The sequence below is a fragment of the Notechis scutatus genome, chromosome 1 (genome assembly GCF_049901735.1).
Source record: "Notechis scutatus isolate UNSWTSFEM ecotype Mainland chromosome 1, rNotScu1.2, whole genome shotgun sequence".
NCBI classification, from domain to species: domain Eukaryota; kingdom Metazoa; phylum Chordata; class Lepidosauria; order Squamata; family Elapidae; genus Notechis; species Notechis scutatus.
In genome coordinates this window covers 190,840,646-190,868,394 of record NC_142009.1, presented here as the reverse complement: position 1 = coordinate 190,868,394, position 27,749 = coordinate 190,840,646, and the positions used below count along the sequence as shown (strand labels likewise).

At 39.6% G+C, this 27,749-nt stretch overlaps 1 protein-coding gene across 4 annotated transcripts in view; it reads left to right on the top strand.

The window, feature by feature from the left end:
* Positions 1-27,749, top strand: part of MYO3B (myosin IIIB) — a 289,387-nt gene that overhangs the window by 55,930 nt on the left and 205,708 nt on the right. For 3 of the 4 annotated variants that reach the window (XM_087949748.1, XM_087949750.1, XM_087949746.1), the window contains exon 8: positions 24,519-24,584. The exons of the other annotated variant lie outside the window; for it this stretch is intronic. In XM_087949748.1, the coding sequence (XP_087805874.1) occupies positions 24,519-24,584 (66 nt within the window). The remainder of the gene's footprint in view (positions 1-24,518; positions 24,585-27,749) is intronic. 4 annotated transcript variants of the gene reach the window in all.

Genomic DNA, 27,749 nt, shown 5'->3' with positions numbered 1-27,749 from the left:
AGTGATGGCATTCGGGAAAAAACTCTCCTTGTGTCCAGTTGTTCTGGTGTGCAGTGCTCTATAGCGTAGTTTTGAGGGAAGGAGTTGAAACAGTTTATGTCTGGGATGTGAGGGGTCTGTAAATATTTTCACAGCCTTCTTTTTGACTTGTGCAGTACACAGGTCCTCAATTGAAGGCAGGTTGGTAGCCATTGTTTTTTCTGCAGTTCTAATTAACTGTTGAAGTCTGTGTCTGTCTTGTTGGGTTGCAGAACCAAACCAGACAGTTATAGAGGTGCAGATGACAGACTCAATAATTAAAAAAAAAACCCTAAGGTGTAAGTAATTGCCCAAAGGTCTTCTCAGTCCGGGAATGGGTTCAAGCAGCATAAAATGAATGTGTGCAAAGGTTTTCCTGACCATAGGAATACTGCAATCCCATTCAAAACTAAAGATAGAAAACTTTTTGGATTGAATAATCCCATAGCTACCTGGGTTTGTTAAGGCTGAGCCTAAATCTTTCTTCTGCATCCAGGCTCCTACAGGCTTCAGACTCTGGGACAAGGCTTTGATTTGATTCGCTTGGTCAGACAAGGTGTAATCAGGGTGTAATCAGCTACTGGGTGTAATCAGCATAGTAGTAATACTGGGTGTAATCAGCATAGTAGTACTGGGTGTAATCTGGGTGTAATCAGCATAGTAGTAATAACACATGACCACAAACTGGGTGTAATCAGCATAGTGGGGTGTAATCTACTGGGTGTAATCAGCATAGTAGTAATAACACATGACCACAAAATCATTATGACCTTGCCTAGCATCATCAGCTTTGTGTAGATGTTGTGTAGAAGAAGCAAAAGCTCTGTGGTGCTCCACAAATCAAAAGCTTTGGGTTCATTCTTTCCCACTTATTAGCAATGACTCAAACAAACAACAGAAAAAGGAGAAGAATAACCCCAGTGCCATGCCCTCCTCTCTTAATTCCTGTAAGCAATCCAGAAAGATACCATGATTGTTGCTAATGAAAGCTGCTAATGGATCAAGAAGAGCCAAGATGGCTGCTGCACTCCTATCTTGATTTTACAAGAGCTTATCAACCAGCACAATCCGTTCTATCTCAGTTCTCTGCCCTGATCTGAAACCAGACTGAACAGGGTCTACTCTTATTACTATTATTTATTTAAGTTTGTAGTAGACACCCAACTCTAAGAGACTCTGGGTTATAAAACTAAACAAACTAGCAAAACCAATTGTAACACAGACAGTGCAGACTAAATGAAACATAATACAACAAGAAATCACAGTGGCCTCAAAAATGCATTAACCTGAAGTTTAAGAGCTTTCTGGAACCCCAGAGGAGAAGGTGCTGTCCCTATATTGGGCAAGGATTCTGTTCTAGAGGTGGAGGCTATGACAGAGAAGGCATGCTTTCTTGATGCCGTAAACTTGGAGCGTATCCACTCTAATGGAATGTGCTAAGTAGTCACAGACAGGCGGTCACATAGAGACATCCAGGCTCTATGCCATGCCTAGATTAATTGGCTATTAAGCTGTTTCCTTCAAGGCCCGCTGAAATCACCACAAGACCGTCTTCTCAATACCTTTTCCTAGAAAGCCCTTCTTGGAATGTCAGGACAGTAGGACTAAAACATCTTAGTGATTTGCTACAACTTGGTTTTTTTAAAAAGTTAAAAGTTGCCTAGGAACAGCCTGACCTTCCCTGCTGTAACAATTGGTATTTCTCAGTTAAGCTGCACACGCCTTCTACTTTAGCAATTGTTTGTTAGCCCAGATATCTGAATAGATGGAAAAGGGCTCAAAAGGAGCATTTTGACTCTGGGCCAAACCGTATGTGACATTAATTCCATGGTTTTGCCCTTGAGCATGAATAGCCAGTGCTGAGATCCAATCTTAACTCTTTTGCCACCATGACAGGACATTTGTATATTGCTGTAATTATTGTTACGGAGTGCCAAACTGAGCAGCATTTTATCTGGAAACAGATGAAGTCAGTTGAGTTCAGTAACAGGACAGGCAACATTATGAAGTATTGATTTGCTGTACTTGACTCATTTTTGCAGAACATTATTTTTTTTTTTCTTTTCTTTTCCTATTATTTTGACTTCATTAATTCTGCCTCGTTGTTTTAGCTGACTGGGCTGAACTGCCTCCTAATTGAGGGACTCTAAATGATGCTCCTAAGAAAAGGAGGTGGGCTCCTTGTTTTCAGGATCCTCTCTACCATTTTCTGTCAACGATAGTTGGAAGTCATGTTTACTTTTGTACCTCTTAACAGCTTGCATAAAGGTTTTCATATTCCCAGATGAAACAAGGTTCAGTTCTTTATAAAAATAGTTTGATAAAGCCCCTTTAGAGGGAACTGTGTGAGGCCCAGGACATGGCAATAAGAGTGATGAGCAGATGCATCCCAAAGAGACCTTGAGGGCAGATTTAGGGGTGCATTAGAAAAAAAATAACATCACTTTTACTGATTGACACCGTATGAAAATCCCTGCATCTGTAAAAGCATTCTGAAGTTAAGCTGACCTAGTCGAAAGATTCTCATACTTCTTCACCCACCACTTCTTATTACCATTAATCGGCAATTAGGACCATTCTGCGGTGGTGCAGTGGTTAGAGTGCAGTACTGCAGGCTACTTCTCCTGACTGCTGGTTGACTGCAATTTGGCAGATTGAATCTCACCAGGCTCAAGGTTGGCTCTGCCTTCCGTCCTTCCGAGGTTGGTAAAATGAGGACCCAGTTTGTTGGGATGACTCTGTAAACCACTTAGAGAGGGCTGTAAAAAGCACTGTGAAGGGGTATAAAAGTCTAAGTGCTATTTCTATTCCATTCTGTATTCTACTAAAATTAGTCGATCAATGTATCATAAACTAGAATTTATCTTAACTGATTTATTAAAGCAAGCAAGCAAGCAAGCAAGCAAGCAAGCAAACACCATAGTCCATGTTTAAAAATTGCTTGATTTAAGCCGTAGTAATATAATCCCCACTTTTCTGGTTTAGAGAAAACAGCAAGCTGCTATTAATAACGTTTCTAAGCTTTTCCTTGGGGCTGCTTCAGAGAACAGAATGAGGAAGTGGGACTGGTGCCACTTAAAGGCATGTTTTTGTTATGGTACAGTAAACTATCAATATGCAATCATCAGATCCAGTGGTAGGATTCACATTTTTTTGCTACTGGTTCTGTGGACATGACTTGGTGGGCGTGGCTTGGTGGGCACGACAGGGGAAAGATAGTGTAAAATCTCCATTCCCACCCCACTCCAGGGGAAGGTTACTGCAAAATCCCCATTCCCTCCCCACCCCACTAACCTGCTTTCCAGCTCCCTTCTCCTGTGCAGGGCAACAAAAGAAGACCCAGCCGATAAGCTGGGACTCGGGAGGCAGAGAATAGATGGGGGTGGGGCCAACCAGAGGTGGTATTTACTGGTTCTCCAAACTACTCAAGATTTCTGCTACCGGTTCTCCAGAACTTGTCAGAACCTGCTGAATACCACCTCTGATCAGATCATGTCTGAATACAGTTATTGGATCAGAGCTAATGAGCATAGTGCTTTGTATATTTCATTTATTTATTCCTGCAATGGAGATTCTCATTCACTCTTCTGTGTAACTGAAGTTTGGATCCACTGATGCACTTATAGCACTGATTTCATGGTTATCATATTGAGATTATAATAAAATAAGTTGTTTTAAAAGTATCACTGTGTTGAGCTTTATATTACAATTGTTTCAGATCACTAAATTTGGAAAAATTTACATAATTTCACACAAATTTAAATTCTCTGTTACTGTATATTTTGGATGTAGAAATGTACAGGGCAGATGCATGTTGTTCTCCAGATCCAGTTAGATTAAATTCCAGATAATCACATTGAAATTCCATAACTGTCTAGCATTCTCTAACTATTATATTATTATAATATAATAAATATAATGTACATTCCTTAATATATCATCATTTGTATAAAAAGACAAATGATGATATATTAAGGATAATATATATAACAATTATTAAGCCTAACAAAGCATGATGCAATACTGGTAATGTATATAATTTAAATTGTGGTTGTTTAAAGGAATATTCTTTAGATGACTTGCAATTCCATGTTAGAATGCCACTTATCCCATGGGATATATAGTTAAGAACAATTAATGCTATTTAATACCCTAAAATCATCTTGCATTAGGCACAATTGGGATGGGAAGGAGTTTGCACTATAAATAGATTTATTTATTACAGTGATTTATATACTACCTTCTTGTCAGACTCTAAGTAGCTTACAATATTAAAATAATAAAATTCCATTCAACAAAATATAAAATTGTGGTTGTGGTTGCTGCTGCTGTTGTTGTTCCTCAGCCATTATTCTTTTTCAGTAAATTAAAAAGAATATTATTATGAAGTAATCCTTTGCACCAGATAAGCATAACTTGAATTATATGTAGACTTATTCCATTTTTAAAATTAGTTATGGTGTAATAACTATTACTTCTTCAACATTAGGGAAGATTTGGCTTAATGATTATGATTTACAGTACTTTACAATTTGTACACATGCAGGTGAAAGAGATTGAAAAAGTCAGATCCCACACCATGAACATCATTAGGTGGACAATTTTCCTTTTGTAATTTAGATCCTTCTGTTGAAGATTTGAAAATACATTCTAGAGACAGATGACATGTTAACAAAATCATTTCATGGTTGAATGTCTTCTTGGTATGATTTATGTTTATTTGAAGGCACTGGAGGTCATTATTTGGGAGATTTATGAGCTAGTCAAAAATATATTTTGATGAAAGAGAATGTGAGTATTTATTAAAAATTCTTAGTCTTGATCAGAAAAAAAGCTGCCCGATTAATAAAACTGTGATTTGAGGGGTGGGAGGAATATAATTAAGAGGAAAATAACTATAACCTGTAACTATAACAACCAAACCAACCATAAGCAAACAAAATGAAATGAAATGAAGCTAGTGCATAAATGAAGAATGCTGTTTTCCTTCTTGGTGCAATCTAAGAACATTGGCTACTTTATATGTTTATTGTTGTATAAGCTATGGTACTATGGTTTCTCTCAAAGTAGCTTCCCAGAACAATATGTCATCCAGAGTACAAGAACGCAAAGGATCAGTAATGATGAAATTTGTTCTACAGGATCACCTGAATCTCAGCAGGATATTAATTCAACTCCTTTAGCAAGAATGATAGTGCTGTAGTACAAATGCACATTCCAAGCTTGTTTGGATCTTAATGAGAAAGTTTAATCCTTGATGATAATGTCACAGGGTGATAAATTATGAGAAAGGTAGATATTAATACTAATACTTCTGTGTCGGAAGCACTGACATCTAGTTAAAAGGATTTGCCAATGACGTCAACATTGCCCAAGGGATGCCCAGTTGGGAGCTTCTTTTATGTGATACCCATTTTTTATACTTGTGGTAGTCCACATTTGAACCTCTGGGTTGGCAGGAGCTGGAGCATGTGACGGGAGTTCACTCCACACTACAGCAACAACAACAGCTCAGCGTTCTAACCTCACAGGCACTGAGAGAGGGCGAGGATGAGGGGTGGAGAGAGAGAGAACCTCTAAGATCACCCCCCCACCAACACTGACAGAGCAAGTCACTAGAATATAAACTGACAACAAACCACACTCCTTACTAGCACTAATGATGTTACCTAGTTTGGACAATGAAATCTCTGCAAGAAAATAAACAAGCTCAAAGAGCACCAAAGACTCCCTCACTGAAAAACCTTGCATTATCTAACAATTAAGATGTGGATTAATCACCATGTTAGAAAAGGTTACAGATACTAAAATAATGAAACATCAGAGGAGGAAACAGGTTCTTATGTTATTTTATTGCTCTGTTCAACAGGAAATAAATACACACACATACCACAAGATCTAAATCTAAAGACTATAGAGTCTTATCTGACCACATTATTTTTTTCCCTCTCATAATCAACTCCCTGGAGACATATGAAATAGACTGCAGTTTTCCAGTCTGTGTCAATCATCGCAGGGTCAAAAATGTTTTTGAACACTCACTATTTCTTTCACGGTAGCATGAAATGTATGACAGATGCAGCTGACACTTAGAATCCCACCCTCTTTGCTTTCCTAATGTTTCCTGCTTCACCAGTTATGGTTGACATAGTGCTCATCTACATACCATTCAGCTAAGGATACCTTTCTTTGTGCCCCTGTATAGGACTAGTCCCTGATCATATCCTGGTGTTCTTTTAATCTGAAGTACAGGTAATGACCTACTCTTCTGCCCAGTTCTGAATAGTCAATTCTTTATAAGTGCTCCTCCGCTTTTGCACTATTCTGATAGTAAATGCTATGGATACTACAATTTGTAAAGCATCTTGAACATAAAGCATGAGGCTGAAGAAGGATGCTAATGACAAGGAGCCTTGAATGATTCATTGACTGATTATGTGTCATTAAGTTGTTTTAAGGCTTCTATTGACCAGTCACAACAGAGAGATATTCTCAGGGACAATTTGTTCCTCGTCTGTTCTTTCAGATCTTCCAACAGTGCGTCATCCATCATCACTGGAACTGAGTCCATCCACTTCACTGCTGGCTTTCCTTCTCTTTCTTTCCACCTTCCCAAGCATCAAGGCCTCCTCTTCCAGACAATCAGGTCTTTGCATAATGTGTCCAAAGTAAGATCATTTGAGTTTGGCCATTTGGGCATCAAGCAAGAAATCTGGACTGATTCTGGAATGATCTTTAGATCTCTGATCCAACTTCAGTCCCTGTCATCTCCTGATTCAGGAGGTTTTTTTTACACTACTATTACTACTACTACTACTACTACTACTACTAATAATAATAATAATAATAATAATAATAATAATAATAATAATAATAATAATAATAATAAGTATTGAAGGCAAAGCTGACCAAAAGCTTACTTGGAATTGGTTAAATCAGGAATACTGAAAAAAAGAAACTGAAGGCTTTATTTTGGCTGTTCAAGAACAAGCCTTAGCCACAAATTGCATGAAGGCAAAGATTCAGCATGTCACCACCAACAGCAAATGCTGCCTCTGTAATGAGAAAGATGAAACAGTTGACTATTTAATCAGTGGGTGCAGCAAAATTTCACAAACTGACTACCTAGAATGCCATAACCGAATTGCTAAAATTATTCACTGGAAACTGTACCAAAAGTTTGGATTTGAGTATAGTAACAACTACTGGGAACATCAGATTGAGAAGGTTCTGGAGAATGAAAAAGTCAAGATCTTGTGGGACTTCAGAATTCAGACTGACGGGCACTTGGCCCACAACACACCTGACATAACAATAGTTGAAAAGAAAAAGGGTTGGTTCATTGACATTGCAATACCTAGTGATGCACAAATGGAAGACACGCGGCAAGAAAAAAATCACCGAGACTTACGAATTGAAGTTGAGCGACTTTGGAAAAAGAAATCATGTGTTATCCAATTGTAATTGGAGCCCTTGGAGTAATACCCAAAGGGCTACCTTGCTATTTGGAAATTCTGAATTTATCAGACTTGAATACCCTGATTCTACAAAAAACCACCCTACTTGGAACAGCTTTTATGCTCCAACGCTACCTTAATAGTTCCTAGGTCCTTGGTTAGGACTCAAGCTGTTGAGCTACCAACCAGCCCCAAAGGCTGTGAATCTCACTAAAGATTGATGATGATGATGATGATGATGATGATGATGATGATGATGATGATGATGATGCCACCATGCCCCAGGAGAGTTGCTAGTTGGAGTAAATTGTAATAGGCTTGGAGTAGATTTTGATAAACCAGATTGACCCTGGATTTTGAAATTATCAGTAGTACAGTAGCTTCACTGTAAGATGCTTAGAAGAAGCCATTATTTAATTGGTGCTTCCCCCGTCTACTCAAAAGACATTTTCTCTATTCCAACCATTTGCAAGCATTTCATGCATTGCATTATGTGTAGCCAGATTTCAAAATAACAAGCTCGGTAAAACTGTCTCTCTCCCTCTTTTTTTTTTTTTTTTAATGTGGCGCTTTTCCAAAGCAGATAAGGTAAATGCTGTCTTGTTTCTTTCTGTTGTTGCCATAACTGCTGCTTCCTAAAATGTTTAAGAGAAAGCTGAGTGTGCCTATCCTTCTTATGGCTTCCCTCTATCAAAGGCAGTGAGGCCTAGATTCTCAGGGAAGCACCGTATGTAAAATGGCTCCTGCCATTCATAGATTCACAGTGCTCGTAGTTTTAAACAGGAGCTGAGTTATCTGCGGGGATTGATCTGTGAATCCATACGTGGCCCTTTTCCTGCCTTGTGCATCCTCATGCTACTTCAGCCAGCCAATTCCTACATAAATTACTACTGTTCAGAAGCCATTCTATAAATAAGTACAAGCTGCTACGATACAGTAACCACAGATTTGTTTTGCTCTAGTGAAACATAGTGTGCAGACAAGGTCAGGCCCTTGCAGCATGCGTGCAGCCAAGTGGTGAAGGACACATCTAACACCCTGAGAGGTGACGTACAGGCAGCTGCTATTGCCAGCCTTAAGATAGATGGGCTCTGCATTGGTTGCTTTGTGAGATGAAGGGCCCTTGCCACTAGGGGGCAGAAGGAAACTGTTCTGGGGGGCCTTTCTCAAGGGACCTCATGGCATCATTGGGGATAGGAGAAAAGGTAGAAACGGGTTTAAAAAGTAGAGTTAAAATTAGGTCTGATCTTTGCTGGAATGTAGTATCCGTACACGGGAATCCAGGAAGCCAACATTGCTGGCCTGGACCTAAAGCTTTCCCGAGTCTCATCAACTTGTAGCAGCATAAGGGGAAAACATATTCGTGGTTCCCCAAATCCCAACTGTTCTGATCTCATCAAAAATCCTAAACTAGATTCATTAATTATGGTAATTTTGCTTGGTGCCCTCCTTCCACAGAATTGATCTGAACAGAGCCAGGATGGATTTTTCTGGAGCCAGTTGCTTACGTCTTTCTTTAAATATGGTGGTAAGCATCCATTATTAACATATGCTGCAGGGACAGTATTTTTTACAGTTATGTCCCATTACTCTCCTATTCCGCCCCTTGCTCCAACATTTTCTTTGATGTCAATGGATGCAGCTATTGCAGCTTTATCATCTTTTTTCATTCTACTCTTTCAGTTTCTTGAAATAAATGGCTAGGATTATAAAATTGTGAGAGGGTGGGTGGGTGGGGGGAATCTGGAGGATCAGGGAAACAAATAGTTCTGTACATTTGGGAAGCCCAGCTTATATCTCATCCTTACTATCTCTTTTGTATCTCATCTTTACTAATGATGATCGAAAGGTTATGAATGGCTTATTAGCTAAGCTCAACCTAGTTAGATTTCTGCTCTCCTAAACCATTTTTGGAAAAGCCTTCCAATAGAGAGGAAAAATAAAACATCACCATTAAAGGAAGTGCTTTGTTGCCTTGGAAACATTATGAGAACAGTGACATCAGCAACAATTATGTGTAATTTTTAGCTTTAGTTTATCACCATGGTAACCAAAGCAAGTTCTTCTACTTGAAAATATTCCAGAATGCCTTGGATAGAAGGGAAGAAAGCAGGAAGCATAGAGCTAAAGACGATGCTTTTATGACATTCTTTGAAGTTGATTCATTGCTTAATTACTCAAAGCAGAAACTTAGCAGCTGGCTTGTGTGAACTGGCTCTCCCCAAAACAGGGTGAATGCGATCTGGCAGTTTTTATATGTGACATTTGATCTCTGACAGTTCATTCAAGCAGGCATGCTTTCATCAATGGACTTTGCAATAACAAACATGCGTGCAGGCACTGTTTCCACTTCTGAAAGGAAGTCTTGAACATCTGAGTTATGCCTAGTAATTGAAAGACTGGTGGTCATCCAGCAATTCTGAATAAAGGAGAGTTTTGTCCGTAGGCGCTATTGTCCAGGTGAAGAAGAAGCTAAATGCAGGATGGTCACATGAGGATTTGACTGTTTTAGCTAACTTTCTTACATGTACTCAGAAATGTGGAAGGCACTATGGCATGTTTCCTCTTGATGCTCTGTCGATGACATTAGCAACTGCAGATCAGATGAGATAACACCACGCCTGCATGTTACACCTATTCAGTTTATTTTGTTTAGCTTTTTTCTCTCAAAAATATCCCCTCTAACACAATAGAGTTAATCTACCCTAAATTCCATATAAGAGAATGGAATTCTACCTACTTTTCTATCGAATACACATTGCAGAATGTATGTCCTGTATATACAGATAGTCCTCGACTTATGACTATAATGGGACCCAAACTTTCTGTTACTAAGTGAGACAGTTAAGTGACTTTTGCCTTATTTCTTGCCACAGTTGGTAAGTGACTCACTGCAGTTGTTATTAACTTAACAGTTAAGTGAATCTGGTTTCCCCATTGACTTTGCTTGTCAAAAACTTGATCACATGACCCCCACCCCCACCCAGACACCGTAGCAGTCATAAATAGAAGCCAATTGTCAAGCATCTGAATTTTGATCATGTATCCATGGGGATGCTGCAACTGTCATACCGGTAGATGTGAAAAATGGACATAAGTCAATTTTTCAATGCCATTGTAACTTCGAATAATCGCTATACAAACTGTTGTAACTCTAGGACTACCTATATTTATTCTAATTTATAACACACACACACACACTGGGTTTTTCTTAATATATATATCTGAATGTTTTGCACATGCACACACACACACACACACATTTTAAGAAAAGTGTGAATATTGGCATTTAACATTTTCCATAGTTCCTGATTTGAGGAACCTTAAATCAAGTGAATCTGCATGAAAAATCCAAGGAATTTATCCCTCGTTGTTAGGGGATGTACATCTTACAAACATTGTCTCATGTGACTATTTTTTATGTGAGAGTGGAATAGAATGTTGTTCCTAGTTGGTAGTTTATCACACTTGAAGGTGCCATCTTACCTAATTATACAGCAGAATATTCTAAATGCTAAATTTCATTGCCAGGTAACATGCACACCAATAATAATAATAATGGGATATAAAAGCAATATATTAATTTATAATGAATACATGGATAAATGAGAAATTCTTCACACTGATTTCTGGCTGCCCCAGAGAGTTTTAATTTCAGTTGCTTCAGTAGCTCCATGAAAAAGCAGAATGCTACCCTACACAGGAAAGCATAAAGTTAAAATATATTAAATGTGTATTATGTAGCTTGTCTATGGAGAACCAAATTGTGTTTATTCATCTGGTTCTTGACATATTTGTACAGTGCACTTTTCCTCCTACCTTGATTGAAAATTGCTAATAACAAAAACTAATCATGGAAAGAAAATAACTTGTAAGATTCGGCATAAGGCTAATAAAACCTTGTAAGCTGCCAAATTCCTTAATTCTGTAGCTCATGAATTCATTAAAAAGTTTGACATTGATCTCAATTCAAGTATTTGAATGGTTTTTCAATCCCCTACTGAGCTGTTTTATATTGTATTTTAGGGGACTCGTGTTTCACTTGGAACTAATGTATTCTTGCTTACCTGCACTTATGTTTCACTTGGAAGTAAACATCCAATGTATTTTGCTCTTGATACAAGTATTTACGATTGCCCCATCGTCAGCTTGCTGTAAATGCTTTAACTACATTGCTTGAAGTTTAACATATTGCTGTGTGGACTATCATAATACACTATCCTAATAACCTTTTCTAATGAAAAGGGGAACTTGTTTTCTAAACATTAAAAAATGAACTTGTGCTACTTTGCTAGTGCTTAATGGTTTTTTCTTTTTTAAAAATGAATCCATAAAGTGATTTATCAATTGCTTTGTCTTCAAAAGCAGAATGTGTCCTGCAAAATTGTGCAACTGAAATATGATTTGGAATAATTTCCTGCTTATCTGTGTGGAACCTGCCAAAGCCTGTCAGTTTAGGAAACTTGTGTAAACATTCGTAATATTTTTTTTAAACTGTCCTGTATCTTTATTCTGTCTTTCTCCTATTTTGCTCCTACTTTCCTAGTTCCAATTTTTGCTGCTGGAAATATTCTCACTTGTCTATTAAATTTTTTTTTTTTTTAAAAAAAAGACAGACAAGCATTTGAACTCTGGCTAAGGTGTGTGTGCGTGTGTAAATAATTTATGTTATGGAAGGGATACTACAAATTTATAATTTGGGTAGTTTGTTTATTCAAAAATAATACTTACTTTTCATTTTAAAGAAATACGCTATTTTCCCCTTGAATCAGGAGTATTAATAGTTACCCAGAGAAATATCTTAGGTAGTGGTTCTGTCTTTTAAGCATAAGTATGGAACCTGAATACTTATTCTGGATGTAAACTTGTTCAAATATGTATTTGTAAAATAAATAGGATTTATGTATTTTCTCAGGTACACTGATTTCACTATATAGTGAAAGCATCTTTGAATGTCAGGCTTACTTTTTTTTTTAAAGGTAAAATATAACTTTTTAAATAGCTATACAAATTGATGGATCAGCTATTTTTATTTTAAAACTTTCACTTGGAGATAATTGATTTTCCTTGAGATTAGGTGAATCATGGTAAATCATTTTTCTGAAATACCTCTATAAGACATCCAGTATGACTGAAAAGTATCCAGCTGTTATGCTGTGGAAAGTGATGGCTATGTACTGTCGGACAATGAAGAGAAGGAGATGGTGATGCATTTATACTAGCTTTTACTTGTTTTTTTCAACTTTGAAACCAAAGGACCCTCGGGGTGCATATAACCAAGAATTATAGAATGAAATGAAGCAAGTATCAATTTTCCAGTGGTGTAACCTGTAAAGTTGTGACTATGGACCTGAAAAGGGGGGAGGGATTGAAAGTTTTTCATTGATTATATGATACTTTAATACAAGACCAGGTCAGAATACTAACAAAGATCATAAAGCTGGTAATCTAAATTGTGCACTGTGGTTTACAAATGAAACCTGGCACGCTTATACTAAACATTTTAATATGGATTTTACTAACCTAGGAGGATTACACTAATGTATCATTCTGTCATTTAAATTGTGAACCAGAGCAGAATATCCTAACCACAAGTGACAAATATTTCTGAATGTGATTTTTATTAAGACTTTGTCTTAAGAAAAGAGAAAATTATGGTAGTCTTCAGGCAGTCACATGATTTTATGTACAGTTTATACAATCTTACCTAGCGAGGGCATTTAACAGTAGAGAAATAGGATCCAGAATGCTTTGTACAGTCACTAAAGTGTTTCTTCAACTTCTATCCCTTCCCACTTAAAAAAATTATGAAGAATCCCAAAAGAGCTTTTGTTTATATGGGTTATATTTATCAATATTCACCATATTAAACATGAAAACTTACAGATTCCTAGACTATTTATTGAATCATGTAAAAAGATATTAATATAAATATTTTTTGTGATTCTATCATTCTTAACAAATAAAAATAATATTGAGAAGAGGAACATTGTTTTAAATTTTTGCAAATATCTTCAGTAACTAGGAAATAATTTTGATTTTGTGGACCCCTGCGAAGCTCTTGGATGGCACTTAAGAAACACTGCACAATAGCATCACTTCTAGTTCAGTGCTGATCAATGTATTATCATCATTCTAGCAATAGCCAGAATAATAAAGAGCTGTGTTGTACACTCTCAGTTGTGGGTCATGCAACCACAAAATGATGTGCAAGTTGGAGAAGGGATTGACTATAAACCACCTTGAGCTGCTGGGGGAAATAGTAATTCAAGGAGAATAGGTAGTGTTAGCTCATGTTTGATCAAATAATTCTAAGAGAGTACAAGAGTAAAGCTTCATGGGTATTGTAAGAGGAGAGCCTTTTTAGGCTATGTGACAAAAAGTGAGGAGGAGGTTGGTGGCACATTTTAATAAAAGGCATAAGCTTTCATGAGAGGCAGTTCACTTCAGATGATACACAGAGTACAGGTAGTCCTTGACTTACAATAGTTTGATTAGAGACTATTCGAAGTTACAAAAACACTGAAAAAAAGTGACTTATAACCATTGTTCACACTTACAAACCATAGCAGCATCCCATGGTCACGTGATCAAAATCCAAACACTTGGCATCTGATTCATATTTAGGATGGCTATAGTATCCCAGGGTCATGTGAACACGTTTTGCGACTTTTTGACAATCAAAATCAATGGGGAAGCCAGACAACCGTATTACTAACTGAACAACTGCAGTGATTCACTTAACAACTGTGGCAGGAAAGGTCGTAAAATGAGGCAAAACTCACTTAGCAATTGATTCACTTAGCAACAGAAATGTTAGGCTCAATTGCAGCCGTAAGTCGAGAACCACCTGTATCTAGAATGATGTACCATTTAAATTAGGGGGAGCCAACATAGGGAAGGGAGAGGAAAACAAATTGGTTGTGCTCATGCAGGCAAACACATGAGAGGTATTACCAGTACTTATCAATTAAGAACTGTAATGCAGAGGTGTCAAACTCGATTTCATTGAGGGCTACCTCAGGGTTGTGTTGACCTCAGGGGGCTGAGGTGAGAATGGCCAGGGTGGGCGGGGCCAGCTCAATATCCCTTATGTCCAAGGCATCTGTGGTGGCCCAAGCGCTCTGACAGTGAAAATAGGCTCCCAAGCTCCGTTTTCGGCTGTGACAGCCTCCTGCAACCCTCTACCAGTGAAAACACAGCTCAAGAGGGCCAGCTGCTGCCTTCCCGACCTCCATTTTCGCTGGCAGAGGCACCAAGGGCCAGTCCTTTGCTATTTCCAGGGCAGCCCTGCGGGCCAAATCTAAACACCTTGTGGGCTTTGTTAAGTATGAGGCATGGGCGTAGAAACGGAGACGAAACTGCTTCACGTGAACTTCAGCTCTTTATTTACAGCATGATAACAGAGACAAAAAACCCCCGGATAGCGGCCGCCGTTTTATAGAGTGAACTGCCACCCGGATGACCAATGGATGTTGTTATAGGGTTTGAACCTCGTCCAATGGGACTCGGCCCACCAACAGCCAGTCAGATTGCTCGGAATTAACCAATCATAACTTGCCATTATATGGGCCAATAGGAAGTGCAGGATTACGATCTTGCTATGCAAACGAATCTTTATTAATTACATTTCTTTAGTTCACAACACCCCTCCCCCCTGGGTTCCATTTGACGGCCGTGGTGACGTAATCTCGCAGGTATGCAGGTTGTTTTACCTGCCTAGTTGATTTCCGCTGTTCCACCGGTTTTTGTTTAAAGTTCGGTTCCGGTGGAACGCAAGGCTCGTTTTCGCCCGGGGTTGATTCCACGATACTATCAGAGTCCCTTAAGTCCATTCCTGGATCGGGCGGGCATGTTTCCACTATGGTGTTCCTCTGCGGGGAGGATGCCCCCAATCCCGGACCTTCTTCAGGTGGCGCGAGCACTCGGTTTAGTGGCCGTCTGTCCTCGATTACGTCGTCATCTATGCGGTCTTCGTCCCCCTCGGTATTCCCTCCCCCCTGAGTTTGGAAGTCCGGGGGGTCGCGGATATTTGGTTGTAAACGAGATTGAAGTTGGTCTATGTGGCGTTTCCATATCTTGCCGTCTGTCGTCTTAAGGCGGTAAGATCTAGGGCCAGTGAGGTAGACTACGGTGGCTGGGACCCACAACGGTTCGCCGGAAAGGTTTTTAGCGTAGACCAAGTCGCCTACCTTGAATTGGCGATACGTTCCGCTGGATCCGCAAGGTTTCTCTGGCGAATAAGATGGGTGTAATCGGTCGAGGTGGGAGCGAAGCTTCCGCCCCATTAAAAGTTCGGCTGGAGTCTTGTTGGTGACACTGTGGGGGGTAATGTGTTGTAGTAAGAGTATTTTGTTCAATCTAGCGTCGATGTCCCCCGGATCCATTTTTTGGAGTGTCTTTTTAAGGAATTGGACCATCCGTTCCGCTCTACCGTTTGCCGCAGGGTGAGCCGGCGAAGTTAAGGCATGGCGGATGCCCTTCCCTGACACCACGTGGCGTTCGCAGCAGAGGTTTTTTTGAATTTGCGCCCAAGGGAGAGAGAAACATCTGCCGCTACCTAGGATCGAACCGGGAGCCTCCCCCACATGAGGCAGTTCGCTTTGCCACTAGGCCGCCACGCCGCTCTTTTCCTGCTGGTGGACACGTCCTCTAAATTGTTGGTTTCCAAGAATATCTGGAAACGATCCATATACGACTCCCAGTCTTCTTTGTCTGGGTCAAAAGGAGCGGGTGGTATAGCGCCGCCTGACATCCTGTCGATGTAGGTGCGCTCTCAGCCACGTGCTTCGGTTGGTGCTCTGTAGGGTTTAGCCAGCTCTATTGTCTCCGAATCCCATCCTCGTCGCCAGTGTTAAGTATGAGGCATGGGCGTAGAAACGGAGACGAAACTGCTTCACGTGAACTTCAGCTCTTTATTTACAGCATGATAACAGAGACAAAAAACCCCCGGATAGCGGCCGCCCTTTTATAGAGTGAACTGCCACCCGGATGACCAATGGATGTTGTTATAGGGTTTGAACCTCGTCCAATGGGACTCGGCCCGCCAACAGCCAGTCAGATTGCTCGGAATTAACCAATCATAACTTGCCATTATATGGGCCAATAGGAAGTGCAGGATTACGATCCTGCTATGCAAATGAATCTTTATTAATTACATTTCTTTAGTTCACAACAGGCTTCATCCAGCCTCCAGGCCTTGAGTTTGACTGCTGCAATGTATTACAATCTCATAGGGTTTGTTGAAAGCTTCTGAGATTGCCTGAAATCTTTTGATGTATGTATGTTGAGGAACCTCTTGCTGAATGGCGGAGTTAAACTGCCATTTTTCCAAAACAGTCACTCTGAGTTCTGCCATAGTTTGTTCTGGGAGTTTGAAATGCTCCAATACAGCAGCCCAGTGCCAGTCCCTGGACGGAGGTTGTGGACTGCCCATTTCTGGCCTTCCGAAACTTCCAGGAGGCCTGTTTTTCGCCCTCTCCAAGCCTCTGTACGCGCCCTACACTTACCAGCATCCAAAACAGGCCATGTGGAGACTCCTGGGAGGGGAGGGTTAGGGTGGGCAGGACCAGCCAGGAGTGGGATATGGGGGTTTCCGAACTGTACAGAATCGTAGCTAGGGGCTCTCCCGAACCCCTGGGAACCCTCAGCAACCCACCCCTGGATAGCATAGACCAGTAACCCAACAGTTATTTGTTATTCACTAGCCATCAGGAGTTAAAGGAACACTTGTGTGTAAGCACTGAGGTGAGCATTCTGGGCCTGAAAGTCATTATGTCATTATATACGAGTAGTCTTCCTTTTTCCTTTATGTTTAAAGATGCATTATTGAATATTAAAAATAAAATATAAATCCTTACATTCTAGCAAAATATATTTTAAAATCCTGTAATTGTTGATATTTGAAACATCTCTAATGATTTTATTCCAACATCATGCATCTAAATTCACTGCAAACCTCTCCCTGGCTCTTCTGCTTATTTAAATCAATTGCTGGTTGGATCAGTTTCTAGTAGCAGGTGTGGATACTCAGTGCAGTTAATTTTCTCCCTTTGGAAACATCATGGTTTTCTCCAATAATGGATCTCTGCATTTAGAAGCCTGGCTTCTTTGTTGGCCTTTTATCTCAACAATTGATGTTTCTGTATTAGTGAAATCATGTTTCTATCTATCCAATCTTTTAAGACATTTGGAAATCTGCTCAGTGCAGTGATACCCACCATTGCTGCATTTGCCAACTGAAAATCTATTAACTGTGACCTGTAATTAGGCGCACAACTTAATGCAAAGGATAAATGGTGACCAGTGAACTGTAGAACTAGCCTTGATGGTGAAAAGAATGATCCATTTTGTCTTCCCAGCTGTGTCTTTGGAAACCAGCTCAATGACAGAAAATAGGTAAAATTGAATAGATTAAAATATTTCTGGTTCATTATACCCAAAGATCCTTTTCTTTTCTTCCTGTTGAGAAAGGTGGAAGTTTGAGTATCCATGGATAACTTCATTTTTAAAATATATTTGCATTCTTCCATTCATAGTCACATATAATATATATTAAACCTAGCTTGTGATGGGGTACTATGTGGATGGTGGCCCTGATTTCATACTTAAAACAACAAGCAAATAGCAATAGCTCTTAGATTTATATTCCGCTTTACAATACTTTACAGCCCTCTCTAAGCAGTTTAGAGTCCACATATTGCCACCAACAATCTGGGTCCTCATTTTACCCACCTCGGAAGGATGGAAGGCTGAGTCAACCTTGAGCCTGGAGAGATTTTAACTGCCAAATTGCAGGCAGCCGACAGTCAGTAGAAGTAACCTGCAGTACTGCACTCTAACCACTGTGCCACCATGGTGTCTCTGTGCAGAATTTTTGGTGTCCCTAAACAGTGTTATCTTATTGCTTTTCTGCTTTTACTGCTCAGCCCACGTTGGTTCCACAATGCTGCATAATTCTCATGTGCTTGTTATATGGGAAGTCACAATTCTCCACTGATTGAAAGATAAAATTAAAAAATAATTTCTGGATAGCCCAAGGCACTGGTTCCTTCTTGAATCTGTGGAGGTCTATCAAGAAATGGAAGGTTATAAGGAAGAAGGGCTTGAAAATAAACCTCTAGAGAATGAGAAGTTCTGAAACCAACCACAACACAGTGGGCAGGGATTTGACCTATTATATCCTGTGCTCCTTTCCAGTGGTGGGATTCAAAATTTTTTACTACTGGTTCTGTGGGTGTGGCTTAGTGGGCATGGCTTGGTGGGCGTGGCAGGGGAAGGATACTGCAAAATCTCCATTCCCTCCCCGGCCTACTAACCTGCTTTCCAGCTCTGTTCTCCGGTGAAGGGCAACAAAAGAAGACCCAGCCGATCAGCTAGGACTTGGGAGACAGAGAATAGATGGGGGTGGAGCCAGTCAGAGGTGGTATTGGCCGGTTCTCCAAACAACTCAAAATTTCCGCTACCGGTTCTCGAGAACTGGTCAGAACCTGCTGAATACCACCGCTGCTCCTTTCCCTTGAGTGCATACAACCTTGCCCAGAGCCAGGCATCTATTGAATGTATCCAAGTTAGGAGAGAGGACATTTTACCACATGTTTGCTCTTGACTGGAAATATTATGAAGAAAAGCTTTGGTAGAATTTTCAAAACATGATTTTGGGTTGCGAGGAAGTTTAGATTGTTCTTAGTAGCTATGTGCCACAGTGAACACTAGCAAAAGAGTAGGAGAACTAAGGTTGAGACAATAATTTTAATGTTATTTAGGGCCTAAAACATTAGTGCAAATCTTTAAAAAGCACAATTAATGTATCAAATCAGAAGAGGATAGTTTGGTGAAATGTAATCATACAAAACTACAAGCAATCAGAAGTGACATACTAGGTCAACAGCAGTTATATATATTTCCTATATTTATTCAATACTCGCAATAAAATTAATTGCCATTGCTGTTAGTTCTGTAGGATTTAATTTATTTTACACACAGGAAAAAAAAGCTGCATGACAGGTGAGGAACTTTCTTAAGAAAAATATTTAGCATTGCCACTGTGCAGAAGGAAAAGGGATTGGAAGAGACAAAGAAAAAAAACAAATTCAAGCCTTAATTGTTCAGTTTCAAAGATCAAGATTGGTATTACCATATGTATTTCAGTTAGAGAAAGGTATGGGTTTTTGTGGGTACCAAAGCCTGGACCTATCTCCTTAATTTCTGGTTGAAATTTATTTTTCCCCCTCCTGTGGGTCTGGCTCCACTGGTTCTCAGGGGCCATTATCAGTCTGGTTAACAAAAGGTAATGGAAACCTCCAATCCTCAGGACTTTCTTTGGGAAAAGCCTCTCTCCATTAGGGTTTAAAAATGGCAGGAATCAATTTAAACAACACATCCAGTTTATTGATTTTTTTAGATTAGTTTAAGCTTGGTATCCAATCCTATAGTTTGTGGATTCTTCCTAATGTGCATGGGCCATCGTTTTACCTCTCTTCAATTGTAACTCTGAAATTTCATTGGGCTTTTGCCCTAAACAGATTGGATGTACTACCCCCTGCAGTTCTGGAGAGGATGTAAAAAAACCAGCCCCTTTTTTCAATAGTATTTTGCCCATGTGCAAAACATTTGTGGACTCTCTAAGCCAGATGATCTTTTGTTGCTCTCTCTGTAGGGCAGGGGCATCAAACTTGATTTTATTGAGAGCCACATCAGGGTTGTGTTTGACCTTGGGGACGGGGTGGATGTGGCCAGGATAGGTGTGCTGGGGCGCTTATGGTGGCCCGAGCGCTCTGCCCAGTGAAAACGGGCTCCCGAGCTCCATTTTTGTCTGCGACAGCCTCCTGTTAACCCTCCACCAGAGAAAATAGAGCTCAGGAAGCCTGCCCATGGCCGTCATATGCTCCATTTTAGGCTGTGATGGCCTCCTGCAACTCTCTGCCTGCGAAAATGGAGTTCTGGAGAACTGCCCGTGGCTCTCCGGAGCTCCATTTTTGCTGTCAGAGTCACCACGGGCCGGTCTTTTGCTGTTTCCAGGGCAGTCCCATGGGCTGGATCTAAACGGGCCAGCTCCAGCTCCTGGGCCTTGAGTTTGACACCCCTGCTGTAGGGAATCAATACAAAAAATATCAATATAGTCACATGATACCCTTACCCCAAAGCAATATTTATGAAAGTTCAAGAAACTTTGTTCATAATAAATACATGGAGATTTAGGACTGAAAAAGAAATACATCCAATGTCAGATGCAAAATTTTAAATGGCCACCAGATGGCAGCAAAGCATTTGACTGTTTCCTTTGCTGCCATCTTAATGGTAATGGCTCCCCGAGCATCTGCACAGGCCCTGCACTTACTTGCCATCCAAAACAGGTTGCGAGGAGATTCCTGGGAGGGGCGGTGTGGGGTGGGCAGGACCAGCCAGTCATCGCAACTACTGGTTCACTGAACCAGATGTAAAATTAACATCTGGTTCAGGTGTACCAGTGAAAACTGGCTGAAACCCTCCCCTGGGTTTGTGTCATAGGTTGTGAAAACCATCAAGAGGTGATAGGTGTTCCTAGAACATGCTGCAACTTTAAGAAATTAAATTATTAAAGGCTAAGTGACTCTTAAAGAAGTGGCTCCATTTTTGTAAGTGCCTGAATAAATCGGCCTATATTAATTAACAACAGCATGCTATGTTCGTGTGTTGGAAGAAATGTCCATCCTGGTTTAATTCCAAGTGGGGAGAAAGACGCTGGAAACATGGAGACTGCTTGGAAAGATGGTTTAATGGTGGACAAGACCACATGGTTTGAGCAAAAGAGCACAAGGGTGGGGGGGGAGAGAGATACCCTCTCTTGGACTTTGACCTTGCTTCTTGTTCCTGTGACAAGAAATGTATCCTGATTGGTTGTCAGACTCCCATGGGGCCATGCAGGGGTAACTTGGTAGGTTGTCTTGAGTCCTAGGCTTGGTTGAATCTTGCTGGGTGATGTAATGAAGGGGCTTTGGGCAATTCCTATTTTGGCTTAATGGCTTTGTCCTGGTTTGGATCTGAGTGAGGGCTAATCACCCTGGAGCTGAAGATCTTTTGTGTTGTAGATAAGCTGGCACCAAACTATCTGCTGAGGCTGAGTTTCTGTGTCCCTTAAGAATTTCTATTCCTCTTTTAGGGGAAATATTCTGCCTTTTTAATATTTCCTAGAATATTTTATTCTTCTAGGAGAGGGGTGGGTGCTAACTTTCTAAACATGCAAAATCTGGTGCATGAAATAAGATGGGGGGGAACCCTCCTGGGAGTCCTTGCAATCCCTCAGTCATGCCGATGATCTTTTAGTTAGCTGTTTCTGTACACAAGTCTATTACTGTCCTGCTGGATCTTCTTCCTACTTCTGGGTGCCCTTCTATTGTACATGGAACCTATCAGCTATAATTGGGGCACAAACTTGGAGCTCTTTGAGAACACCAATAGACTGTGAGTATATAAATCTAGCATTGTTCCTGAAGATTGCTAGAGTTGTGCCCCTGCTGACAGGCTCTCTGTGTATAGATGCTCCGTTATGGTGGCCCATCACTCAAGTAAGTTGAAAAATGTCTAACACACCTATTTAAAATAATCGTATTGCTGATCCACTATACATTAACAAGAACAATTGCTGGTTTTCCCAGTTGTAGGTGATATTTGGGAGACAAATCCAAAGAGTTTTTTTTTTTATTTAACATCACAACTCTTAAGGACCATTCATTGGCATTGTTCCTAAAGCAGATTAGAACTTGGCTGGTTGGAGGGAGAAGGCGGAGCCACGTCGCTGCGATACAGCTGCAATCTTGGGGCTCCGAGATCACAGCTGATATCTTTGCCCCTGGTCGGTCCCAACGGACCTAAACCGTCCCGTAGAGACGGTGATAGTAAGGGGCGCTTTCTGTTGATCCCAGGGACATCGCAAAGTCCCTGGTTGATCCAGGAGAAGCCCTTTTACCATCGGCAGAGAGGCAGCCATTAAGCTGCTGAAGCTGGGACAGCTCCGGAAGGGATTGAAAGAGAAAGTGTATCGGTTTGGTGAGGACTTTTTTATTATTATTAATATTTGGGACTAAAGGACACCCTAAGAATGAGAAGAAATCTGTAAGATTTTCGACAAAACTGACTTAGCAGCGATTTTTAAAGAGAAATGTCAAAGTGAGGCTTGGCTTTTTACTTTTACTTTTTTTTACTGAACTTCTATCGCGATTTAGCAATTGTTAACTGGACTGGTTTTTCCTCTTATATTTACCTATTCTTCTTCTCCTTTTTGACTGTTTTTATTTTTTAGAATAGAGGCTCCCTTTAGTAATATATATATATATATATATATATATATATATATATATATATTTGTTTTCTTAAGTTTTCGCGGTACTTACATGTATGGCATTCAGCTTTGTTGGTATTTTCCACGTCATAGTAGTTGTGCTTTTAAAGTTGTAGCGACGTTTGGCAGAATCTCATCTGCCATCATCAGGCTTCTGTATACAGAAGCCTGATGATGACAGATGAGATTCTGCCGAAACGTCGCTACAACTTTAAAAGCACAACTACTATGACATGGGAAAATACCTGAACAAAGCTGAATGCCACACACACACACACACACACATACACACACACACACACACACACACACACACACATATATCTTCTTTTTTTATTATGCTTTTTCTGGGAAAGAAGGGGGAGTGGATGAAAGAAACTTTGTAACACTGCCAACTAGAGGCTTGAAAAATACTTTATTTGAAGCTGAGAGAACTGAGAACTTGGCTGGTTGGTGCAGGGCAATTTGTATTGGCATACTTTTCTGTGGGCTCAGGAGTGAAGGATGGCACATTAGTATAACCACGAGAGTGAGTCCAACATGGCCTCTGCAGGTTAAGCTACTCTGATTGCTTACTAAGATAGAAAGCCATTTGTCTATAGGGGATTTCTACTGGGGCAAGGCGACATTATAATTTTATTCTCACCAAGGATCATATGGCCAAAAGAACCAATGGACTTTTGCTCTATAAAGTCTCCGATTGTCTCCTGAAGACTTTGTTAGTATGCTTGGTTAGTTGCTTTCCTAACCAATTATTGGACTTGTACAGACTTTTTAAAAGCAGATGCAAGTAGCTATTGCCTCAATTCATCTTCGCAGATGGGATTTGTATATCTTGCATCTGAGGCTCTGATGCAGGTGGTGATAGAACCTATTTAATGGAACATGAGCCTAAGCATTAATGTCATCGAATATAACCCATCACATTGCTTCCTAATAGTAAATGTGATAAATGATGCATATCCGGCAAGTATTTTGGATTTTCCCTGCTCATTTTGAACCTGTACTGTATGAAAAGAGAAAAGTAATAATACATTTGGCTCAGATAATATGACAATCTGCAGAAAATGAGATAGCAGAAATGGTTTTCAGATAGATGCAGATGAAAGTGAGCCATTCATTATAGAGCTATTATTTTCTAGCTATGTTTTGTTCAGTTTTCAACACATGCACACAACCCAGACACAGGCATAGGGAGAAATTAAACAATCAACTGTTATTTTTTCATTTCCATTGCTCTAATCTATTAGGCACATATAACATTATTGTTGTTGTTGTTATTTACGTTATTTTTAACAAATGCATACACTCAGAATTCATTGTGAGATGTACATAGCAGATTTTTCTGTGAGGGGAGTAGCTCTGAAAGTGTCATATTTGTGGCTAGTTACATCTTTTCGATTTGCCATCTGGAAGAAACCTTTGCCTATAGAAATGGTATAGGAGGACTTCTTTCATCAGAATATGTAACTATTTGGGGCCCAGTTGTTCTGCTACAATCCTGAATCCTTGTCTAAATTTCCTGAAACTGTTTGAAAGAAAATGAATGGCCAAGACAAGCAATTTCATTTATCAGATAATAGCAGGAACGATCCATGGATATCTTCCACATTGAAAGTATCCGGAAACAATTCCTTCTGGATAACGTCAACAACAGATTTTAGTGTTGAACAATTGGTTTGACTTTTTCAGCTGTTCATACAAAGTGCCTGCATATTTTTCAGGAATCCCCCTCCAACGCTGTTCCAACCAGAAACTTGGTCCAGAGGATTCAACCACTTCATTTCTCAGTAAGTAATACCATTTTTGGGGTTGAAACACTTATTTTTAAAGGCACTGTGAACTGATCTGTGGTAAACTTTGGAAATGAACAAAGATGTAAGGGGACAAAAGCCATTTTTTTCATTTTATATTACATTTGAAAAAAGTACTGTGACTCTTGGTAGGTACAGATCTTAACTATACATTTATTATTATTCATATTTATTTGATAGCATATTTACTTTATTGTAAAATTTTATTTATATCTGACCTTTGATTTGGGAATTCAAGGTGATATACGGAATTTCTTCTTTCCTTTTTTCCCCTTATAGCAACAACCTTAATAAGTGGGTTGAGCTGAGAGAGATTAACTAGGCCAACATCTCATTTGGGGAATTTCTGTGGATGAAGGTTTGATTTTCTTGGCATTTTCTGCATCTAATTCATGATCTTAATTATTATATCACATTACCTCTTATCTTCCTGCCAAATGGAATCACTCATAGTATTTCTGCTGTGCTAAATTACAACCAAGGTGTATAGATCTCTTGAGAGGAATGGTTCAACTAATGATTGGAATTGGCATCGGGGATTTCACTCCAGCTCATATTTTTTCACTAGAATGTGCGGAATGAACTAGATTGGGAAGAGGCATTATCTTATTATAATTTTTCAGTGATGTGAATAAATATTAACTTATATTGCTAGATGTCTGTGGAGATTCTCAGTCATCCAGGTCATGGTTGTCCCAGAGGTGCTTTTTCAAGAGGCAAATGGACCTTCTGGTTTCTTTTCGAAGACATTTCACTTCTCATTCAAGAAGCTTCTTCAGCTCTTCTTCAGCTCTAAACATCAAGTAACAGACTGGGTTCATAATACAAATTATCAGTTGGTTGATTGAATACCCAGTTTACACACAACCATATGAGATAAATCATAGATTGAAAACCACAGTGACTGACTTCATACTCAACCTAAGTTAGAACCAAGTGACTAAGTTGAACAAAACCTATAAGCTTCACGAATGTTAAAAATGTCTGCTGAACAATATAATAAATGTTCATGTTCTTAATTGTTGAAACTGGTCAATTTTTTTTATTTACAATCTGAGGAAACATATACGATACAATCAAGTTGTACAGCTTAAAAATCCTTAAAGCTCTTACTGAGTACCATGTATATATGTATGTGTATGTGTATGTGCATGCATATATGTATATGACACTTTTACTATTCGGTGGTCTAAATATGATATATATGGGATTGATCTGTGGGGGCATCCAGAATGTTACCCTGAAGCTCAAGCTCTCCTCTGGGATCTGGGAAAAATTTTTTTTTGTAAGACTCCTGCTGACAGTGCTGTGATGATCAATCATGGCAGAGCTATATTTCAGAATTATTCAGACTATTCTAGCATTTAGGTTCTCTGAAGAAAATGTTTATGATAAAACACAACTGTTTAGGTTGTCAATCATTGTTTATAGATGGTTTGGTTTCCACTTAAAATTTCATTTCTTAAAAAAAAAATGTAATAAAAATGAAGTCTATACAGCTTTGAACTGTCCAACCATTAGTGATAATTGGCTCATTTATATGCATTAGATACACATTTGTCAGTGTCTGACTTGTGACAGCTTTGCTTTGATAAATTAAAAGCAGTGATTGTAACAAGTCCATTTGCTTCTTACCCATATATTAGGACCTTGCCTGATTTTTCTGTCATCTTCTGATGAGTAGCTGACTTTTCAATAATTCCATTATCCACCTTCTTCTTGAGGTTGAATATCATTTGCATAAGAAACTTATCTTGAACCAGTTGCGGTCCAGATGCATGTAGGTTACATAGTTACAATTTTTTTGGAGAAATGTATTTCTGCCTCTGATTCAAATCAAATGATTTTTCTGCAGAAAGTGTCCCCAAATTATTTTAGGAACACTCATTTAGATAAGTGCGGTGATCCAAATGCCAGATTTCTTTTCTTTGTACCTAAGCCCTTTATTATACAGTGAAACTGATTGATGTACTTGAATAGATCTAAATATAATTATAGAATATAAGTCTGATCAGCAGCTTTTTTTAAATAGTGGCCGTGTGTTCCGATTGGAAGATAGCAGAAGCTTCGAAAATGCTCTTCTCCCTTGTGGATGGTGAAGCTTCACCCCAGAAAGCAAACAGGAAGTATCTAAAGGACAGGTCGAGGCTTCCAGATTCTCTACTATTTACCTAGAATTTTGCATGACTGATGTGTCCTATTGAGTCCTTTCCAAGGCAAGTGTTATTGTATGATGGTGTTAAAGGCATTGTCATAGCATGCAAGCTGTTCCGAATAATGCTGCCTTTTGCAATTGACTGATAATTTTGTCAATGCCAGTAGTGTTCAAGTGATGCTCCAGATGTTTTGAGATTGTACCCAAGGCATACAATATTATTATTGGTACTATCTTTATTTTCTTTTGCCACTATTTTTCTGTTTCTATATGAAGGTCTTTGCATTTTGTGATCTTCTCCAGTTCTTTGTCTTTATTCTGCTGTCACCAGGTAATGCTACATCCACTACCCAGCCTTTTTTGGCTTTCTTATCAACAATTGTTAAGTCTGGGGTGTTACATGACAGATGCTTTTTTGTTTGAATTTTAAGGTCCCAGAACACTTTAGTTTCTTCATTTTCGATTAGTTTGTCAATTTTGTGGTCCCACCAATTCTTGCTTGCAGGCAAATGATGTGTCTTGGAGATATTCCAATGCACCATTTTTGCTACTTTATCACGCTGGTGTTTGTAGTTAGTCAGTCTTATTAATATTATAATTATTGTCACCAGAGGTGGTATTCAGCAGGTTCTGACCAGTTTTGGAGAACCGGTAGCGGAAATTTTGAGTAGTTTGGAATACCACCTCTGACTGGCCCCACCCCCATCTCTTCTCTGCCTCTCGAGTCCCAGGTGATCAGCTGGGTCTTCTTTTGTTGCCCTGCACAGGAGAACGGAGCTGGAAAGCAGGTTAGTGGGGTGGGGAGGGAGGATTTTGCAGTAATCTTCCCCCTGGAGTGAGGAGAGAATGGGGTTTTTTCAGTATTCTTCCTCTGCCATGCCCACCAAGCCACTCCCACCAAGCCACACCCACCAAGCCACACCCACAGAACTGGTAGTAAAAATATTTGAATCCCACCACTGATTGTCACAATCATCTTTTCATTT